Below are 20735 nucleotides of genomic sequence, written 5' to 3' on the forward strand. Positions count from 1 at the left end.
ATTTAAAAAAATATTCCATAAATAGGGGGCCGTGGGGAGCCCGTACCATATAGGGTACAGTAGGTCTATAAGCAAGCAAAACATAGTCGTTGTTCAAAGAAGATTTTTATTAATTTTTGTATGATATAAAATAAAAATACAATCACATAATCACTTAGTATCACACTTGGCATATCTTGTAAGACGTTTTCTGTGATACTAACCACATTTTGGTTCTTTTTTCCTACCATCTCCGAAGTTAGTGAGGATAGCTGAAGAAGACCTGGCTTCTTCTGAATTTTTAGGTCTAGTGCTATCCATAATTGCATTTAGCAACACGACGATGGAAATTTAGCAAATCCATCGAAGAAAACTCTGAGGGTTATTATTTACATTGACACTATCTTTATCGCCTAAATCTTCGTCAATCTGATCATCATTAGCGGTCATCTGACAAGACAGCAGTAGAAAAATACCAAGATTGCTTTATGTTTGCTGAAATTATCAAATTTTTCATGAGTTGTGGTAATATAGTGAAGCATCAATAGCCTAAAACAAATAAAAATAATAAATATTAAATTATATTTTTTCGCATGATTTGCTCATGCATAGACCTACTGTACCTTATACGGTACACCTATTTTAGACTGGAATAAACCGTATAAAAATAATCTCAATAATATTTTTTTGTAGTCATGATATCTAATGTACTCTATTTTTAAAATAAAATTGATAAATAACATAATTTACCATGAATAATAAGAAATTATACCTTCTTAAATACATTGTAAATTTTTTTTTTGTTTTCTGTCGAGGAATTTCATAAATATTTCCAAAACCACTTGTTAAAACATATTTTTAAATATTTTTATGTAAAATAATCACTTTAAGCTTACTGTCACAATTATTTTTACAAATTAACAACAGTTTGGTACTTCGAAATATTTTCGAAAAGATACCGTACCACATAGGGTACGGTAGGGCTAAATGGGTTAATCTGAAATCAAGCAATTCAAATAGAATACTCGTAGAATAGAATAAATCAATCATGGTTCTTTTAACCCAAATATCCATTTAATTAACATAACAAAAGAAACCCATAAGCCTTCACAGTTCCGAAAAAAAGTGTTAATGATTCAATCCCATACCCCATTGAAATATTTATCGCCATTTTATCACTCATAAATCTTTCAACATCCAAAGTAACACGTACGAAAATAATCTCGACGACAAACATGGCTTCGACAATGTTAATGGCCGCCTTTACGAGTTGACAAAATTGCAGGCCTCAGTAATATCAAACAACTTTTGGACGTAAAACTTCAAGTTGGTGGCACGTAAACTTGCTTACAAAGTACGAAATAAATATCAAGCAACTGACCGGAAAAGTAGATGACGTATTTTATGATTCTGTTTACGAGCGGGCCGAAATTGCGCGAGTTAGCCTATAGTTGGACGAGAAAGGTAAATCCATTGCATCTTCATCATATTCAATCTTTATAAGCCCACTGCCCACTACTGCTGGTTAGGGGAGAAACAAGGAACCAAAGAAATCTAATTAGTTTCTCTCCCAAAAACTTTTCTTGTATCCTGTTATTCCGCTTTGGTGGAAACCGGGCCTAAGACACGTCACGAAGCCCAATCTTCAGTTGTTTTATTCAACCACCTCACACTTACGTCGTTATTCTTTTTGGAATGTTTATTATTAAAATGTTTATTAAATTTCTTCTAATATATTTTCCACTAAACCCAAAAATAATGCTTAAATTCAAGATAAAATTAACTTATTGTTATTAAATTAAGTTGTAGCATATTATGGTATTATAATAATCCTACTGGAGGTTTAGGTATAACAAGAAAAATTTAGTCTGATCATAGAGTACTGTAGGTAGGTATCCTTATGAAATATCGTAAGCAGCGGAATCGGCTGTTCTATTTTGTTTGGCGTTAGGCGCTAGCCTTAAATGTTGAGGTTAAGGATATGAGCATTAAGCCATCAAGCAACAAAACTTCACGAGCGAATCTCGTAATAAACATCTTTCACGTACCATGGACCAAAGCTACATTACATTTACGGGATTTTCTATAGTGGAATAAACTAAGAGGATTTTTGTTACTGTTGTGTATGGAAAACAATTTTCTGTAAGTTAATTTTCCCCTCGAATATCCCCCTTCCCCCTTCTGTAAGTTAACTCAAAAATACATCTTAGTGACTTATTCAGCAAAGGCAGCGTTATTGCTAATCTTTTCATCTAAACCGGGTTTTCGTCAATCTATGACACAAAATTGGCGTTTCAGACAATTTGTTTTAACTGTAAAAAGAAGTATTGGTTAAAATTTCTTCTGACAACTACTTTCACTCACATGTCAACCTCGTAGTGGCAAACATGTGAAGTTCGTTATTTTACCAAGAAAATATTTTCTAAAACTTGAACTTAATAAGACTATATTTTATTATTAACTTGAAACAAAGCGTAAAAGCTCAAAGTTCGTGGAAGTCATTTCCATAATAATGCAGTAGATACGGTCGCAAGCACATCATACTTTGATAATGTTATTTTTGTTTTAAGATAGTACCTACCTATTTATTACAAAAATAAAAGAAACAGCATTTAGCTAGATGTCGGCATTATGGTCCGGCCATATTTTTCCTCTTTTCGCACTAACGATACCACAATCAATTGCATCCATTTTGCTTGAAAAATGATATCATTAATGTGTTTCATGTCATTAATAACATTACCGAGTAACGGAAGATGCGGGAAGAATCTTTTGTTTTGTAAAACGTGTTTTGTTTCTATCATTACACTACATTTGGCACATCATTTCTAATCATTTCTCTTCCGTAGCGATGAGATAATAAAACGAGATCTACGTACCTATTTCCAATATTTTAGAAGACTGATTTCACCATTATTGTTAGCTTTCACGAAATAATTTTAGTTGTTGCCTGTTATAACTTCTGCCGTAAATTCTTTCTATTAAAGGTTTGTCGCTGAAAATAACTGTTTTAATTTGTGGCGATACATATTATAAGTAGGAGCATTTGTAATGTAATGGATTACATTTTTATTCCTTAAACTTTTGGTAACTATACAAAAATGCTTTGTGGTCTAGTGGGTATTTTCCTTTTTCATTGGGGTCCTGAATCCTATTATGTGTCAACGGGTACACCAATAGGCTCTGGTAAATGGTAATTCCTGCAGTGGAGACCAAATATCCCGATGATGATGATAATGACGAAACATTCAATCTTCACAGCTTAACTGCTAATCCATTTTATATGTTTTACATGGATACCATATAGCAATGAATCATTCACTAATCCCGGCGATGTAGCAAGCAACATTTGCGCAAATCATGCTTAGTAATTACCACAGGTAGAGCTTATTCCCTCAGCCGATTATGGCTGCCTACCGGGTAGGTAATTTCTGTTTAATGTATTGGCACGTGCCAAATCGAAGCGATGATTTTTACTTTTGTTCAGGTAATTTTGTGAAATTGTTTCGCGTTTGTTTTCTTCAAGTTACAAAGTATAAAAAGCTAATCGAAAATGGAATAAAAATTGTAAGTGTGTGTTAGATTTTCGTACCATTTATACAGTTCAGTTCCGATACCTTTACTTTGGAGCGTGCAATACTCGGAGTTTCCCTGCCCCAAGTAACATTTTACTCCATTTAAGAGTTCACATTTAGTTCCAATGTGTACTTAAAGCATTAGTACAGTTCACTCGTGATGTATAAGCTGTATTATTGCAATTAATTACACCTATACCTGTCTAAGGGACTTATAGGAGTGTAGACTAGTGTAGAGTTATACTTTTATACGATTGTTGGTGTTATAATACTCTAACAACTATCCTTTAGTCAGCCGTCTGACTAAGAGCATTATAGGAGGGTAGAGATACGGCAACCGCTGTTTAACGGCCTACTTGTACGATGTTATAGAGCTAGCATTTTAATAGAACACACGTGGTCATTTATAAAGCCAAAGGCTGTTATGTTTACTTGTTTTAGACTGTTATACAGCTAGTAGCTGTAGTAGGACTTGTTTGTGTTAATAAAATAACCTTTTTTTACTATCTGTACAAAAGTGTTTCAATGGTTCGCATGTGCACTGTAGGCTGTTAAAAGGACTATATGTGTTGTCCATTAACATCAATAGCAGTTTATTTGTCCACAAGTACTACTCTTATTTGCTTTAAGCTGAAAATGAATGTGAATGTGATATTCTATTACACTTTTCCCCAAGCCTGTTTTTAGTTGTATTTATGGTGGTTCTGTACATGATGCAGAGGAAAATATTATGCCTGAACCTGAAAGTTCCCTTCAAAATATACAGATATCAGAGTGTGATGATTGCAGTTCTAGTGATAGTGAATACAATTTTGATTTAGACAATTATTTAACCTTTAGCAAAAAAATAAGAACATGGGCTATTGAAAATCGTATTCCTCATTCCGCTTTGAATAAATTGTCAGGCATAATAAACGAATTTAAACCGGGAACACTACCGTCTGATGCTTTAGGTATTCATACTTGACTATTAGTACCTGGGCTAGGCGATTTAACGGACATTAATAATTTTTATTGCGGATCTCTAAAATTTCAGTATTTGAAAGAATTAAAGATACACAATTGACCTGAACTAGGTACATCTTAAAGCTGTACATAAGTTCACATTAGAATAAATTTATAGACATTAGCGCTGTAGTGGTACAAATGTGGAACTTAATATAGATAACAGCATTCTAACAGAACACATGTGAACCTAATATACGCTCACCGCATTAAATTGGAGTTATAACAGTTCACATAGCCGTATTTCATTTCCACCATTTTGTTCTACATAACCTAAAATATTTACCAAATAAATCTCCAAAATTAATGCAGATTTATCACAAAATTCGCAGATAGAGCGATTGAGTTTTGGTTTCATGTTATAATTAATTACCGTAGTATAATTATAATGCCAATACAATATCAAAAACTGAAAATTGTAGATTTCCTCTCAGCCAGTTTTAAATATTTTAAAATGAATATCGCGTTTTTACAGAGGCGCGTAAATATTTTAGCTGTAAATATGTATACATTTCACGATAAAGTTGCATTCCCAATGGCATTAACATTATTAAGTATTTAAAACCCGTGTTATTATTTGCATAAATGATTATATTATCCGCCCGAGTTGTTTCCTCTTGGCACTCACGTACAAATACCAAACTAATATTAAAATGTGGAAATAATTTAGGACACACGTGAACTTTATGTAGCATTGGAGTACTTTTGTCGGACTTTATAACTTTGAAAGCTGTGCATTTAGCCACTTGTTACTCTTTATTGTCCTCACGTACGTTGTATGGTTCACACTGCGTCCCATATAGTGCCGTAAGTCAGCCTTAAGTACGATGTTACTACTTAAACTGCTATTATAATGCTATTATACTGCTAATGTACAGCCATAGTGAACTTAAAGCTGTCTAATTTGTGCCCAAACTGGTTCTATAAAAGCATTATAGCAAGCTATACAGCTCGTATACAGCTGACATACACAGCTTGTGGAGTACATGTGAACGACTATTGAACTCTTAAATGGAGTAAAATGTTACTTGGGGCGTGATCGAATCAGAAATGAGGAGATCCGCAGGAGAACCAGAGTGACTGACATAGCCCGCAGAATCGCTAAAATCAAGTGGCAGTGGGCGGGACACATAGCTCTTAGAGCTGATGGCCGCTGGGGCAGGATAGTTCTTGAGTGGTGACCACGATCCGGACGGAAGACGTAGCGTGGGCAGGCCTCCCACTAGGTGGATCGACGATCTGGTGAAGGTCGTGGGAGGTGCCTGGATGCGAGCGGCGCAGGACCGGTCTTTGTGGAAATCCCTGGGGGAGGCCTTTGTCCAGCAGTGGACGTCTTTCGGCTGAAACGAACGAACCTTTACTTTGTTGTGCTGTACCTTTATTTTATTTTAAAATAATAAGGTAAGAAGACACAACACATGAGCTACTTTTTGTGATATTATTTTATATGGGTTTATTTAATAAAGGAACATGATTGTAAAATTATAAGCTTTCGTTATAATGACTGAAACACAACTGACTTATATGTAGGCCCATAAAGTAAAATAATAATTTAATTCATTTTCATTATCACACCTTAATATCAGTAAGAAAAGCTTATTATTTGATGGACACGCTTAAGACTTCTAGGAATTTAAAAAATCTTTTGAGTGCCTAATGGATTCTTTCAGTCCAAATAAACACAGAGAGGAATCTTACCATAGGAATATAATAAATCCCATTTGATTCCTCTTTTATTTCTCCTGGTGTGCAAAAAAGTAATTGCCGCGGCGTGAAGGCTATTCCCCGAACAGATTAAATGTTAGATAGTAGGTACCTAGAGAACTTGGAAATGATTTTAGCTCAAGGTCCAATACCTTTGGTAGAAGTTTTTGTGATAGTAACTACCTAAACATTTACTTATTTTCAGGTCATGAAAAAAATTCCTCCGATACCAGTTACGTTGTTTGAATTGACATTTTCTTCATACCGTTAACACATAACGTCTCAATACATCAATGTTACCAGCAGTCCATCTTACTACGATACTCTTTTATAAAATTTAAAGACTAAACCGCTGTATCAGAGCGCTTTAAAGTAACATTCTCTAACGGATGGCTAGACCGGGATCTTAGACACAATGCATCAATTGTGATGCATCATCCAGCTTGAAGGTTCGTGATAGCATACTTATTATAAATGGTATAGTAGCTCAGACTTGTTTACGTGAATCTTGCTTCGAGAGTGTGGATAAAGTATATATTCTATTTACTGACTAAATATTATCCTGCTTTCGCCTCCGAGATTTATTTTACCGTGTAGTACCCCTGTACGACAAGCCTATCCGCACACAATATTCAGCNAATTAACATTTACTTCCGCATAAAAAACCGAAAGACCGTTTTATTATTTTTCTGATTAAATTCGTTGCGTAATTTGATTTGAATCTATGGTCCCGTGGACTATTGAGTTCTTTGAACTAGCTAGGGTATTGTTGATTGGTGGTGTCAAATACTCTATGTGGAACCTTATAATCTTATAGTTTTATTTAAAAACTAGCTTTCCGCCCGCGGCTTCGCCCGCGTGGAATTTTGTCTGTCACAGAAAAACTTTATCGCGCGCGTCCCTGTTTCAAAAATCGGGATAAAAACTATCCTATGTTCTTTCCCGGGACTCAAACTATCTCTCTGCCAAATTTCATCAAAATCGGTTGCGAGGTTTAAGCGGGAAAGCGTAACAGACAGACAGACAGACAGACAGACAGACAGACAGACAGACAGAGTTACTTTCGCATTTATAATATTAGTTGGGATTTAAAAAAGAGACTATAAGATTTTAAACTGTCGCGTTCCATTTCAACTAAAATAAAACGTCGCGTTAAGACCCGTGTGACCCGTGTCTTACTATTATAGAAGACACTATCAAAAGTTTTCAAAAATTGATCACATAATTATTCATAATTTTCCATCATTGAGATTCAGGTCAAGAGCTTTTCCCTTGTGTAAAAGAAATAATAGAACAGAAACCATTCTATTACAAAAATAGAACACCACTGTTTAGCTATAGTCTGGTCGCCGAGCACGTAGAATTTTGTCCAATGACTTCAATCTACCCATCCTTATTGCTCGCGCGTAATTATATTGCTGTCGCGACTGTGCGACGGGCGCCCGCAGTGAGTGTGCGAGCGCGACAGCAACATAATTACGCGCGAGCAATAAGGATTGGTAGCTTGGGGTCATTGGACAAAATTCTACGTGCTCGGCGATCGGGCTTTAGACTCTAGCTAGAGTAATTAACATTAGAGTTTTGACTGGTGATGTTGACTGTTAAACCATTTTTGTCATGTTTCCCGCAGTCATCAGGAGGCCTCAGTATCTGCAGCCGTCACTTCCTGGACGAAGAATGGGAGTGCGTGAGAGGCCGCGTGAGGCTCAAGCGAGCCGTCGTGCCCAGCCTCTTTGATGACGTAAGACCTTCACTCATCATCATCATCATCATTTCAGCCACAGGACGTCCACTGCTGAACATAGGCCTCCCCCAATGATTTCCACATCGCCCAGTTGGTAGCGGCCTGCACCCAGCGCTTTCCTGCTACCTTTACGATGTCGGTCCACCTTGTGGGTGGACGTCCCACGCTGCGTTTTCCGGTACGCGGCCTCCACTCCAGAACCTTGCTGCCCCATCGGCCGTCAGTTCTGCGTACTATGTGCCCTGCCCATTGCCACTTCAGCTTGCTAATCCGTCAGGCTATCGGGCGTCAGGCACTATAATAGTTTTTTAAACGTTATGGCGTACGCATAATGATGTCTTTTGTATCTGCTGAACCAATAAATTATCTTTCTTTCTTCTAAAGAAGAAATATTCTATCTTTTCTGCTCTAAAAATCGCTTTGACTTACTATTTTATGAAATTTGAATTGTAAATCTTTCACAGGTTGAAAAAGAAGCAAATAAATCCCCAGACCCGACAGAAGCCGTGCCAAATATAGACAAAAATCATGAAGACAAAGAAAAAACAAAAGAAAACGAAAATACACAAAAAGATCCCACAAAAGATAGTAAAGATCCAGAAAAAGAAACTGAATCTGAAGAAGAGAAAAGTGATAAAGAAAAAGATAAAGAAGTATGTGATAAAGAATAGGCTAGTTTCCTAAAAAAATTTTTAGTCCATCAATTTTAGTATTGAAAAATATTGGACACGTATATTTTTAATTGTCAATCAAACAAAGTTATAGTGCGTTGAAGTTCCGCGCGACGTCACAAAGTGCTGCACTTTTACGCACTCACGGGCCTTTTCTTTAGAACTTTGGCACGCTTTATCTCTTTACATTTTCATTAGTTTTATAAAGTGAAAAATAGGTGTCGAGTAGTTTTTGATAAGCTAACTGACGGACTAATTAAAACACTTGTTTTTTTTACCCAGGAAACATCCCTATTGTCAAATGGTTCAGATGAGAGAGTTCAAGACGATAGTAAGGGAAAAGAAATAAGAAGTAGCAAGAGTGTAAATAGCAGGACAAGCAGTGATAAATGTAAGGAAAGGTAAGTAGTTTCCATCATTCATCATTTCATTTGATGCACATCAAATTCAAAGTGCTTCAATCTATCATCATCATCATTTCAGCCATTGGACGTCCACTGCTGAACATAGGCCTCCCCCAATGATTTCCACAATGGCCGGTTGGTGGCGGCCTGCATCCAGCGCCTTCCCGCTACCTTTATGTGGTCGTCGGTCCACCTTCAATCTATACTAATATCATTTTTAAGAGGAAAGATTTGATTGTTTTTTTTTTATTGAATAGGCTCTAAAACTATTGACTGATTTGAACAAATATTTAGCTTTTGGAATCCGACATTATTTCTGATGGACATAGGCGGTGCGAAGTTCGCCGGGTCAGCTAAAGCCCGGTCGCCGAGCACATACAATTTTGGCCAATGACCCCAAGCTACCCATCCTTATCGCTCGCACGTAATTATATTGCTGTCGCGACTGTGCGACGGGCGCCCGCAGTGAGTGTGCGAGCGCGAAATAGGAAAGACAGAAATGGAAGATTAGTCGCCTCTTACGATATGCCCGGGAAGAATGGGAGTGGTCCTTCTATGTACAGTCGCAGAATGAAAAGGTTCGTCACCTTAGTGTCACTTTTCGCTTGCACTGGGTACTGTAAGAGTCAAACCTGCCAACATAACAGTGCAAGAAACAGTGCTGCTAACATTTAAATAAATATGACGTTTGCTAACGTATAAGGTTTTGCTTGTTTATTTTTCTATCCCATTAGTGCAATGCAATGATGACATTGACCAATTGACAATAGTTTTTTTTATTTAATAGAAATAATAATGGCCGGTTGAACCAACAAGAAGGTTTTAGTTTATCAATCATAATAATCTTCTTGACAAGATAAATCCTCAAACAACTTTGTTCTGAATAATTTTGAACTTTACTAAAGAACAGTTAAAGATTATTTTCTCTAACTCGAGATTATTCTGTAACATAGTTTCAAAAGGTAATATTATGTGCTCGCGATTCGTTGAAGGAATCAATTTGAAAACTGACGAACCTTTTCATTCCGTGACTGTACTTGCTGGAACCACACGGCTAGTGGAAATTAGATTAAAAACCTAGCCTAGCAGTGGAAGGTCGTGGGTTTAGTTCCCATATTAAGCAAAGACAATAAAATTTACAACATTAAGGCTGGGTTGCACCATCTTGCTTTGACTTTATCAAACGTCAAAAATCTGTCAAACTCCATACAAAATACAATGGTTATCGTTAAAGTTAAAGTTAGGTGGTGCAACTCAGCTTTAAACACGCGAAATAGCTATCTAGCATTCTAGTCACATATCTAACTAAATCTCTAACTTGAAATAATCGAATTGTTTAAGGTGGGAATCGAATCCACGATCTGAGTGTAATATCTAAGTAATCCCAATGTGTAAGTAGCTCAGCTGATGGTGAGAGCAGTCGCCCGGCAAGCGACACTACAGGTCGTGGGTTCGATTCCCACCTTAGACAAAAATTTTTTTTTTTCAAGTTATTTATTAACAATCCTTTCCAGCACGCCTAAACTGCCATCCGGGCCCAGGGACATAGACAAGGACAAAGTAGAAGACATTGAAGACCTGCTCACGTACTACCACATCAAACAGAACAACATCCACCAGACGGATGACGTCACCGCCCGGGACGGAACCGCCGAGGACCGGGACGGAACCGGTTCTAACCGGAACGGAACCGGTATTAACCGGAACGGGACCGGGTTTAACCGGGAGCAGACTGAAGTGGAGCAGATTGAAATTGAGGTTGAACCGATACAAGCAGAGTCGGATCCGGTGTTTATAGAGATATCCGTGGATAAAGGTATTTTTCCATCTCTATTTTAACCCTAAATACAAATTCTTTATTAGTATTGACTATTCCCACCTCTCGTTCCCACCGCTGCAACTCCTGTGTAGCCAGGATCTACAGCTTGACCGCCAATAACCCAACCAGTGAAGGTCAAGTTTGCCCCGGGGGAAAGTTAAACTGTCATTGGACCCGCAATCAAATCAAATCTTTATTAGTATGTAAGCTCCTTTCAGGGGGTTTGTATCAAACGTCATCGCTAGCGATTGCGTAAAAAATGTCATTAAATGTATGACAGATTGTACAGCGTTCCTAGCGGATACTTTCAAGAACTAAATTCTTCATAGATTTTTTGACGCATTCGCTAGCGATGACGTTCAATGCAAACTCGCACTAAGCACACTGGGCACATGTAGCACATGTAGCAAATAAAGCTTGCCCATAATTAAACAGAGGGAATATTTCCTACCATGTTATAAGTATTAGGCACAAACCCTCTTATTAATAAAAAGTTACATCTAAGATGAACCTTGAAGTAAAATGACATTTCCATATTAAATGTCAATTTAAACCAAGAGTTCAACTAGGGTGCTGGTTTAATAAGATGGTTAATGTATGTAATTTACACTATTACAATAGACAATTGCTTTGTAATAAAAAAAATTGGACGTGGGACGAGTCTGTGACGAATTCGTGACGAATCCACCAGATCGCCCAGCCGGCGGGGACACAGGCGACTGCTTAATGGTGCTGGAAAGCGTGCAAGTGGACATAGACCCGAGCGCGTTGTTGCCCGACCCCGACGCGCCTGTTGAAGATGATGCTATGGACGCCATGGAGCCCATGGAAACTGTGGAGATTGATGACGCCCCTAGCGAGTGAGTAGATATGCAGTTGCTTGTTTCGTGTCCCTTTTTATACGTGCAGTGTCCCCTTATACAGGAGCAGTGTCCCCTTATACAGGTGCAGTGTCCCCTTATAGAGGTGCAGTGTCCCCTTATAGAGGTGCAGTGTCCCCTCATACAGGTCCAGTGTCCCCTTATAGAGGTGCAGTGTCCCCTAAAACAGGTTTAATGTCCTCTTATATAGGTGCAGTGTCCCCTAAAGCAGGTTTAGTGTCCCCAATGCAGGTTTAGTGTCCCCTAATGCAGGTTTAGTGTCCCCTTATACAGGTTTAGTATCCATAAAGCAGGTTTAGTGTCCCCTAAAGCAGGTTTAGTGTCCCTAATGCAGGTTTAGTGTCCCCTTATCTAAGTTTAGTGTCCCCTTATAAAGCTGCTACGGACGCTGACAATGAGACACGGATGCTTACTTGCATAGTGTCTCCCTCCGTCTAGTGAGTGAGTTCATATAGTCGCCATAGGAGCAATCATAGAGCCCATGGAAGCCATAGATACTGCTTGATGGTGCTGGAAAGCGTGCAAGTGGACATAGATCCCAGCGCGTTGTTGCCCGACCCCGACGCGCCCGTTGAAGATGATGCTATGGATGCCATGGAGACTGTGGAGATTGATGACGCTCTTAGCGAGTGAGTAGATATGCAGTTACTTGTTTAGTGTCCCCATAAATAGGTGCAGTGTCCCCTTATACAGGTGCAGTGTCTCCTTATACAGGTGCAATGTCCTCTAATGCAGGTTTAGTGTCCCCTAAAACAGGGTTAGTGTCCCCTAAAGCGGGTTTAGTGTCCCCCAAAGCGGGTTTAGTGTCCCCTAAAGCGGGTTTAGTGTCCCCTAAAGCGGGTTGAGTGACCCCTAAAGCGGGTTTAGTGTCCTCTAAAGCGGGTTTAGTGTCCCCTCATACAGGTTTAGTGTCCCCTTATACAGGTGCAACGTCCCTTTATAGAGGTGCAGTGTCCCCTTATACAGGAGTAGTGTCCCCTTATACAGGTGCAGTGTCCCCTTATTCAGGTGCAGTGTCCCCTTATACAGGTGCAGTGTCCCCTTATTCAGGTGCAGTGTCCCCTAATACAGGTTTAGTGTCCCCTGATAGTATAGCCGCCATAGGATAGCCATGGAAACCTGCCTGCCATGCAAGTGGGCTTGGATCCAAGCGCGCTACTGCCTGCCCCAATCATAAACGTGCTATGGAGAGAGCTATGCTCGGTGTTTCTTTACAAGATCGAATGAGAAATGAGGAGTTCCGTAAACAAATTAAAGTCGCTGACGTAGCCTAGCGGATTAGCAAGCTGAAGTGGCAATGGGCACAAGGTGGACCGACGACCTCATAATGGTAGCAGGAAGGCGCTGGATGCAGGTCGCTAACAATCGCTCATTATGGAAATCACTGTACTCAGCAGTAGAAGTCTTATGGCTTAAAATTTAAATGATGAATTCAAATTCAAAACGTTTATTTGCTAAAAACACAGTAATACAGGGTTACAATATTAAAATAGGATCATGTGTTTAGTCTGCTCGCAGACGTGAAAAAATTGCAGGATTCGATATATTAATAAAATAAATGTCAAATCATTAAGAAAATGTCAATGTAAAATTAAATTAAATATGTAGTACCTATCAATGTCACCATCATAAACCATGTAATATTTTTTAGTCGGCCGTTTGGTGTAGTGGTTCAGAACGGACTACTATGCCGAGAGGTCCCGGGTTCGATTCCCGGCCGGGCAGAAATTGAAATGATGAATTTTAATTTCTGTGACGGGTCTGGGTGTGACTATGTATAATATTTATGTATTTAAAAAAAAGTATATAAGTAGTATATCCGTTAGCTAGCACCCATAACACAAGCATTAAGTTGCTTACTTTGGGGCTAGCTGGCGCTGTGTGAAATTGTCCAAAGATTTATTATTATTATTATATTTGTAGAACATTTCCCCAACTCTTTATCTTTGTTCCAGAAAACACGACCCCATCAGCCTGCTAACCTCAAGCGACGAAGACGATGTCATAATCCAAGAGCCTCACATCGACACCGTCGAGGTCTCCGACGAAACCGACGAGGACGATATGCCTTTAGTCAAACTGCTCAAGAAGCGACGAGCTGAGAAAAAGAAAAAAAACCTAGAAAAGAAAAAACTGGACAAACGAAGATCCGACACCATAGCCCAAATCACGTGGGGATTGTATGAATATTATTGCGTGCAATGTCACTTTAAGACAACGAACGCAGCGGAGTACAGAAGGCATATGGCTGCCCACGCTAAAGTGATATTAATGTGCCAGCTATGCGGATATATGACCGCCAGTTCCAGTCAATTTGCAAAACACGAAAAGCAACACGGAGAAAAAACGCTATACAAATGTCATCTATGCGATTATAGAACGAAGAGGAATATAAACCTAGCGTACCACATGAAAAGCCATAAGCCTAAGGACGTGTGTAATTTCGTCGATGAAAATAAGTTGTTAGTGGAGTCAAAGTTGTGTGACGATAAAAAGTATAAGTGCAATAAGTGTGAGTACGCCACGAAGAAACGGTCTGATCTTAAACGGCACAAGTCGAAGAAGCATATGGAGGATAGCGATAATGATGAGGATTATGTGCCTCCTAGGGTCTTTTGAGTTTTCATTGAAGGACTGTGTGCTTACCATAGAGAACTAGAGCATTGGTTCCCAAACCGCCTCTGTGGTCTAGTGGTAAGACCACCTGCTTCAGACGCAGAGGTCCCGGGTTCGATTCCCAGTGGGAGCAGATTTTTCTGTTCGGTTTGGTTGTTGGTAGGGCTTGTTCTAAGTCCGGCTTCCTGGCTAGCTACCATCATCTTACCTAAGTCTGTCGCCATAACAACAATGTTAACAGCATTGTTGTGTTCCGGCGGTTAGAGGTAAGATAGCCAGTTCCTCCGTGGTTGAGGATTCCGGGTGAAGCTCGCTTCCACCTTCGACCTGATCGTCACTTACCATCAGGTGAGATACAGGCCAAGAGCTTCCTCGTTGTGGATAAAAAAAAAAACTTATTTGAGACGCGCCCCCTTTCGACCACAGTCACTAAAATTCAGGATTTTTATACTTAAGTACACAGATGGCCCGCGCCCCCTTTAAAGGTCACTTTGGGAACCAATGACAAGAGAGATGACAACTTATGCGCCAAGTTCGAAACCCAGTGTCGCATTTCGAGGGGTGTTCAGAAAGTAATGAGAATGGGATATTTCTAGCCATCACAAAGATCTGAAAAAGTTGGGCAGGTAGCTTAATTCTTCACTAAAGCCCGGTCCGTGAGCACGTAGAATTTTGTCCAATGACCCCAAGCTACCCATCCTTATCGCTCGCGCGTAATTATGTTGCTCACTGCGGGCGCCCGTCGCACAGTCGCGACAGGAATTACGCGCGAGCGATAAGGATGGGTAGCTTGGGGTCATTGGACAAAATTCTACGTGCTCACAGACCGGGCTTTAGAAACTTGCAAAAAATTCATTTAAGTTCACCATTGCGTTTAAGAATTACATTCACCTAACCACGACCAGTCAGATGATTTTCTTGACTCTCCAAAAAGGCCTAAAAAGGACACTGCCTCGACAATTCCTCAAATATCAGGTCCCTGAACTACTTATACATTAAATTGCTTAGATCGAACTCCTATGTTCTTCTGACTAATTTCGTTGCGGGGCCAATGACAGTTTAACTTTCCCCCGGGACAAACTTGACCTTCATTGGTTGGGTTATTGGCGGTCAAGCTGTAGATCCTGGCTACACAGGAGTTGCAGCGGTGGGAACGAGAGGTGGGAATAGTCCCGTATACACATAGTCGACTTGAGATTTCATATTTCTTGCAGGGTTCCTAATACATTATAGTCAAAACTTTTATAAATAACACTAGTCAACAAAAAAACAACTTTTGCATGTAACATGAAAACTTTTGTCTGGTTATGATTAGGACAAGGATAAGGATACTAGAAATACAATTTAAATGTTTTAAATACGAATAGTTTTTTTGTAATACCGTTTTATAACATTTTAGAAATTTTGAATTTTTATCAACAAGAAGAAGTTATTTCGATTTATTGCAACTTTAATATGAATTTCCTTTTATGATTTTCGTCTGTATTTTGCTTCAGAAATGTCTCGTTTTAATGTCCAACAGTAATCCGCTAACATTCGTGGGCTCCACTAGCTTTGATATCGCTTTTCTATGGTAGAAGTCTTGATAGAATCTTTCACCGTGTTCATCGCTGATGGCGCCCAAATTTTCAGGGAAGAAGTCTAAATATGAATGAAGAAAATGTATTTTCAATGACATATTACAGGCCAAAGCCTTATAAGTAGATAAAAGCTCCGCAATAATACATTTATGGTCACTTGATCGGTGATTTCCTAGAAAATTGGAAGTTACTTTCATGAAAGATTCCCAAGCTGATTTTTCTAAATTACTAAGCTTTTTTTAAATTAATATATCATCTTTTATCAATTTCCCTGATTTGAGGGCCAACAAATATGCCCTCAAAGTCAGGATCCAATGTGTCTTTTCGATTTTTGGCGTAACGGCCAGATCGCTAGTTTGAGGTGGTTCTGGTAGCGGACTACCGATAGATCTTCACTATGAGGGATCGGTCTTTTAGCTGAAGGCTGAAGGCAGGTCAGGATACTTAATTTTACTTTGTAATACCTTTTTTGTATCAGTAAGACAAAAATGACAATCAGATGAGTGATTCGTTGGTTCCGCCCAAACCATAGGGATTGCAAAAGGCATAGATCGAGATCTTTTCGCTCACCCAGTGAAAAGACCCACACATGTAACACAACAGATGTATGGAATCCTCACTTTGTCTTGTTGTCCGATGGAAAAGCCAAAAAACTGTTTATGTAACTTAGTTACTAATGGTGTCAAATTTCTTCGCTGAGTTTTGAAAGTAATGTCACCACAAATTAAAAAAACTTGTAAGGATCATTTTTGCACTTTCTTGACATTATTTAAGAATCACTTAACTCTAAAAACAGAACAAAACACTACGCTCTTCAAATAAACAATTTCTCTGAATGCGAAAGTGAAACAAAAACGGTTAAATTTTAATTTTGTGTGGGTAGTAGCTGTAACACGAAAACTAGACCTGTTGGAATCAAAATAAATATGGGAATAAATTGAGGGTAGGTAGGTAATTTAAAATTAGCAAGCACATTTCTTGTTACAAAATTTTGTTGACCAGTGAATCTACAAAACTTGGTCCTGGGACGATATTAACTTTTTATCAGAGCAGTTTCATATGCTGATTCCATGATTGATTGAGTTTACCTATCTCTGTCGCACATGCCACGAGTTTACCTATCTCTGTCGCACATGCCACCTTATCACTTTAGTGAAAAATATGAATAATTAAGAAATACAGTATGTTTGCCTCGATCTGTGTTTACTATGAAATTTTTAAATCTTAACAAAATATAATTTGATTTTATTACACACGTAGTATTAAAACACATCAATGCATCAGTTCGATAAATTCCAATGTACAGTATTAATTTAATTCAATAATGGTTAAATAAATTAATTGTAGTTAAATGAAATAAACTGAATCCGAGTATTCCACTTGTAGTGGCACAATATTATTATACTGCATTATTATGATATGCAAAGTGCGTACATGCAAGCATGCGACATTATTATGTTATGCAAAGAGCATACATGCATGCATGCTGCATTATTATGACATGTAAAATGCAAATGCATGTCCTGAGTATGAGCTTACTTAGCAAAATTACTTCTCATTGGGCACTCATAATTTATTTGCCTCTCACTTAAACATGCTGGCGTGAGTGAGACAAAAAATATGTTAACCCACTGCCTGTTGTTTTTGTATTATTGTGTTATTATCATATTCCTTAACTACACAGTGATATTTTGTATTTAATAAGGTATTTGTTGACTTTATAACTACAACGTGTTAATGAAAAAGTGCAAAAACTTAGACACCCTAACTTATATTTATTATAAAAGAATTATGTAAATTATTAAAATTAATTTTCGCGGATTATTTACGAAGATATTCACTCTTTTTGTTTTCGCCCTAGAAACCCTAGAAACGTATTGATCTTTTACTCGCTGATTGCAAGGCATGCACGCCAATGAGTAGGTTAGTAGTTAGATAGTTCATACACCTCTGATAATAGAGTTAAGTAACACGGCGTAATTAAAATATTTTTTTGGTTAAAATTTGACCCTATTTTTTATTAGTGGAATCGATTCTACTCTCGATTCCGAACAAACTAATTTCAGGGATTGCGCTTTTTCATTAACACGTTAAAAAAATGTGACTTACATTATGGAATCTCCTACAGGTTAGGAGTTTTATCAAATATGCAAGTGTATTGTCGATGATACTGAATAAACATTTTTTCTTTCTTTCTTTCAAATATAAACATGATGTGACATCTTTAGCTATAGGTTTAGTGCTTAAATCAGCCAGATGGCAATGCCAGATTTATGTAAATGTTGCAATTTCATACAAAACTTGCGCGCAAAAAGCAAATCTAGTATGTAAAATCATCAAACTTCTAATGCTCGTAACTCAGGTCAGACTGAGTTTAGAGGTATACATGTAATATTAAGTTTGGTTTATTACACTATTTTGTAATAAAAAAAACAAGGTTTCCGGCATTGTCTTTTATACAGGGTGTCCCAGAATGGGTGAATCAAACTGATAGGGGAGGTAGCTCTATGCGAATAAAGGCTAATAATGTAGTCACGGAATGAAAAGGTTCGTCAGTTTTCAAATTGATTCCTTCAACGAATCGCGAGCACATATTACCTTTTGAAACTATGTTACAGAATAATCTCGAGTTAGAGAAAATAATCTTTAACTGTTCGTCAGTAAAGTTCAAAATTATTCAGATCAAAGTTGTTTGACGATTTATCTTGTCAAGAAGATTATTATGATTGATAAACTAAAACCTTGTTGGTTCAACCTGCCATTATTATTTCTTTTAAATAAAAAAACTATTGTCACTTGGTCAATGTCATCATTGCATTGCACTGATGGGATAGAAAAATAAACAAGCAAAACCTTATTCGTTAGCAAACGTCATATTTATTTAAATGTTAGCAGCACTGTTTCTTGCACTGTTATGTTGGCAGGTTTGACTCTCACAGTACCTAGTGCAAGCGAAAACCGACACTAAGGTGACGAACCTTTTCATTCCGCGACTGTACATTAGTAGAGCTACCAGTTTGATTCACCCATTCTGGGACACCCTGTATGCTCAGTCACATCTTAATATGTCAATTGTCACCCTTCTAGTGCCGCTCCCAAACCTCAGGCACTGAGTAAAGCCCTAGATCTATAGACCCAAAATTGTGGTAAATCCTGGTCCGTGAGCACGTCGAATTTTGTCCAATGACCCCAAGCTACCCATCCTTATCGCTCGCGCGTAATTATATTGCTGTCGCGACTGTGCGACGGGCGCCCGCAGTGAGTGTGCGAGCGCGACAGCATCATAATTACGCGCGAGCGATAAGGATGGGTAGCTTGGGGTCATTGGACAAAATTCTACATGCTCGCAGACCAGACTATAGTCATACTCCGAATAACTTAATTAATAAACAAATGTCCGTTTTCACCATCAAGCCCTAATTTTTAAGTGACCCCTATGAAAACAAAATGCCTGTTGTCTTACCATAGGGGTCACTTAAAAATTAGGGATTGATGGTGAAAACGGGCATAATAGTTAACATTGCAATAATAATAAAAAATACATACATGTTGTATGTTGTAAATATGCTTGCCCTAACAATTATGTTACCTATTTTAGTGAATATTATTGTTTAATGTCCAATTAGTAGTATTTTATTATTTTATGTATGTATTATTAATTTTATGTCCTATTATAAAACTTGAGTATGTACAGCGGCGTCAAATAGTTCGTGCCACCCAAAGTAGCCAAAAAGTTCGCAACACGTCTTTATTACAATGGACAAGTTTCCAATTTTTATCTTTTAATAAAACTTGAAAATATAAGTAAAATTAATAATAATTGTGAAAGAATCATGAAAATATCTCTACAAATACAAGAGTTACAGGGCCCCTAATGTTGCGCATAACAAAATTCGCGCAATTTTGATTCGAAGTATTCACGACATTTATTCGAAGTACAAACAAATCAATCACCCCTGCCCCCCTAGACAAAACGCACTTTTTGATCGAATCGAAAATCGAATCTGTCAAAACTCCATACAAAATAGGGGCTTTTCGACCACTTTTCGACTGGTTTGCGATCATAATTTGCACTTTGTCTAGACCCACTGGTCCAGTGCTGTTGACAGATCCAATTATTTTTTAAATCTCGTAGTTTTTAATTTTTCAGCCAATCACTCAATATTCTTTCTTAGTAAAATTGTATAACCTTTTTTGACATATCCAAGACCTGACCATATTTAAAAGGAAAAAGAAGACTGACATTAGGTATAGTGTCATTCTCGACAATTCGTTAGGAGTGGTAAGCGTTGTGATTGAAACTTGAACAGCCCCCCTAGACAAAACGCACTTTTTGATCGAATCGAAAATCGAATCCGTCAAAACTCCATACAAAAAAGGGGCTTTTCGACCACTTTTCGACTGGTTTGCGATTATAATTTGCACTTTGTCTAGACCCACAGGTGGCCTGACGTCACGGCACCGCCTATGTTTAAGTTCCACTTGAAAATATGGAGGTAATTTAAATAATCAATTTCTCAAATTCAAATTCAAATTCAAAATATTTATTGCTTACTAAGTGACAATTTGTAATGCTGTAAATTACATAATATACAGGAGCTTAAAAACTTAGTTACCTGAGTGGTATCGCAATAGAGTAGGTTGGAGTAGGTGGCCATTTAAACATTAATGGTAGTATTATTAATATTAATTAACTATAATAAGTAATATTATTATTATTAAACAACTTATAAAATAACTACAATCTAAGTAGGATT

General features: G+C 37.9%; 1 protein-coding gene and 1 long non-coding RNA gene across 2 annotated transcripts in view; one reads left to right on the forward strand and one right to left on the reverse strand.

Annotated features, from left to right (window-relative positions):
• The window catches only part of LOC114363340 (zinc finger Y-chromosomal protein), a 31801-nt gene extending 17321 nt beyond the window's left edge, over positions 1-14480 (forward strand). The window contains exons 2-7 of the mRNA XM_028319030.1: positions 7894-8004; positions 8472-8660; positions 8961-9079; positions 10597-10898; positions 11593-11761; positions 13738-14480. Of these exons, the coding sequence (XP_028174831.1) occupies positions 7894-8004; positions 8472-8660; positions 8961-9079; positions 10597-10898; positions 11593-11761; positions 13738-14401 (1554 nt within the window). The 3' untranslated portion in view covers positions 14402-14480. The remainder of the gene's footprint in view (positions 1-7893; positions 8005-8471; positions 8661-8960; positions 9080-10596; positions 10899-11592; positions 11762-13737) is intronic.
• Positions 14481-17016: 2536 nt separating this feature from the next.
• Positions 17017-18295, reverse strand: LOC114363657 (uncharacterized). Its single transcript, XR_003656790.1, has 2 exons — positions 17097-18295; positions 17017-17066 (listed from the first exon to the last, which is right to left on the reverse strand). It is a non-coding gene; the product is annotated as an uncharacterized LOC114363657 (long non-coding RNA).
• Between the last annotated feature and the right edge of the window lie 2440 nt (positions 18296-20735).

Source organism: Ostrinia furnacalis, unplaced genomic scaffold (assembly GCF_004193835.3).
Source record: "Ostrinia furnacalis isolate ACB-3 unplaced genomic scaffold, ASM419383v2 OfSCF0398, whole genome shotgun sequence".
NCBI classification, from domain to species: Eukaryota; Metazoa; Arthropoda; class Insecta; order Lepidoptera; family Crambidae; genus Ostrinia; species Ostrinia furnacalis.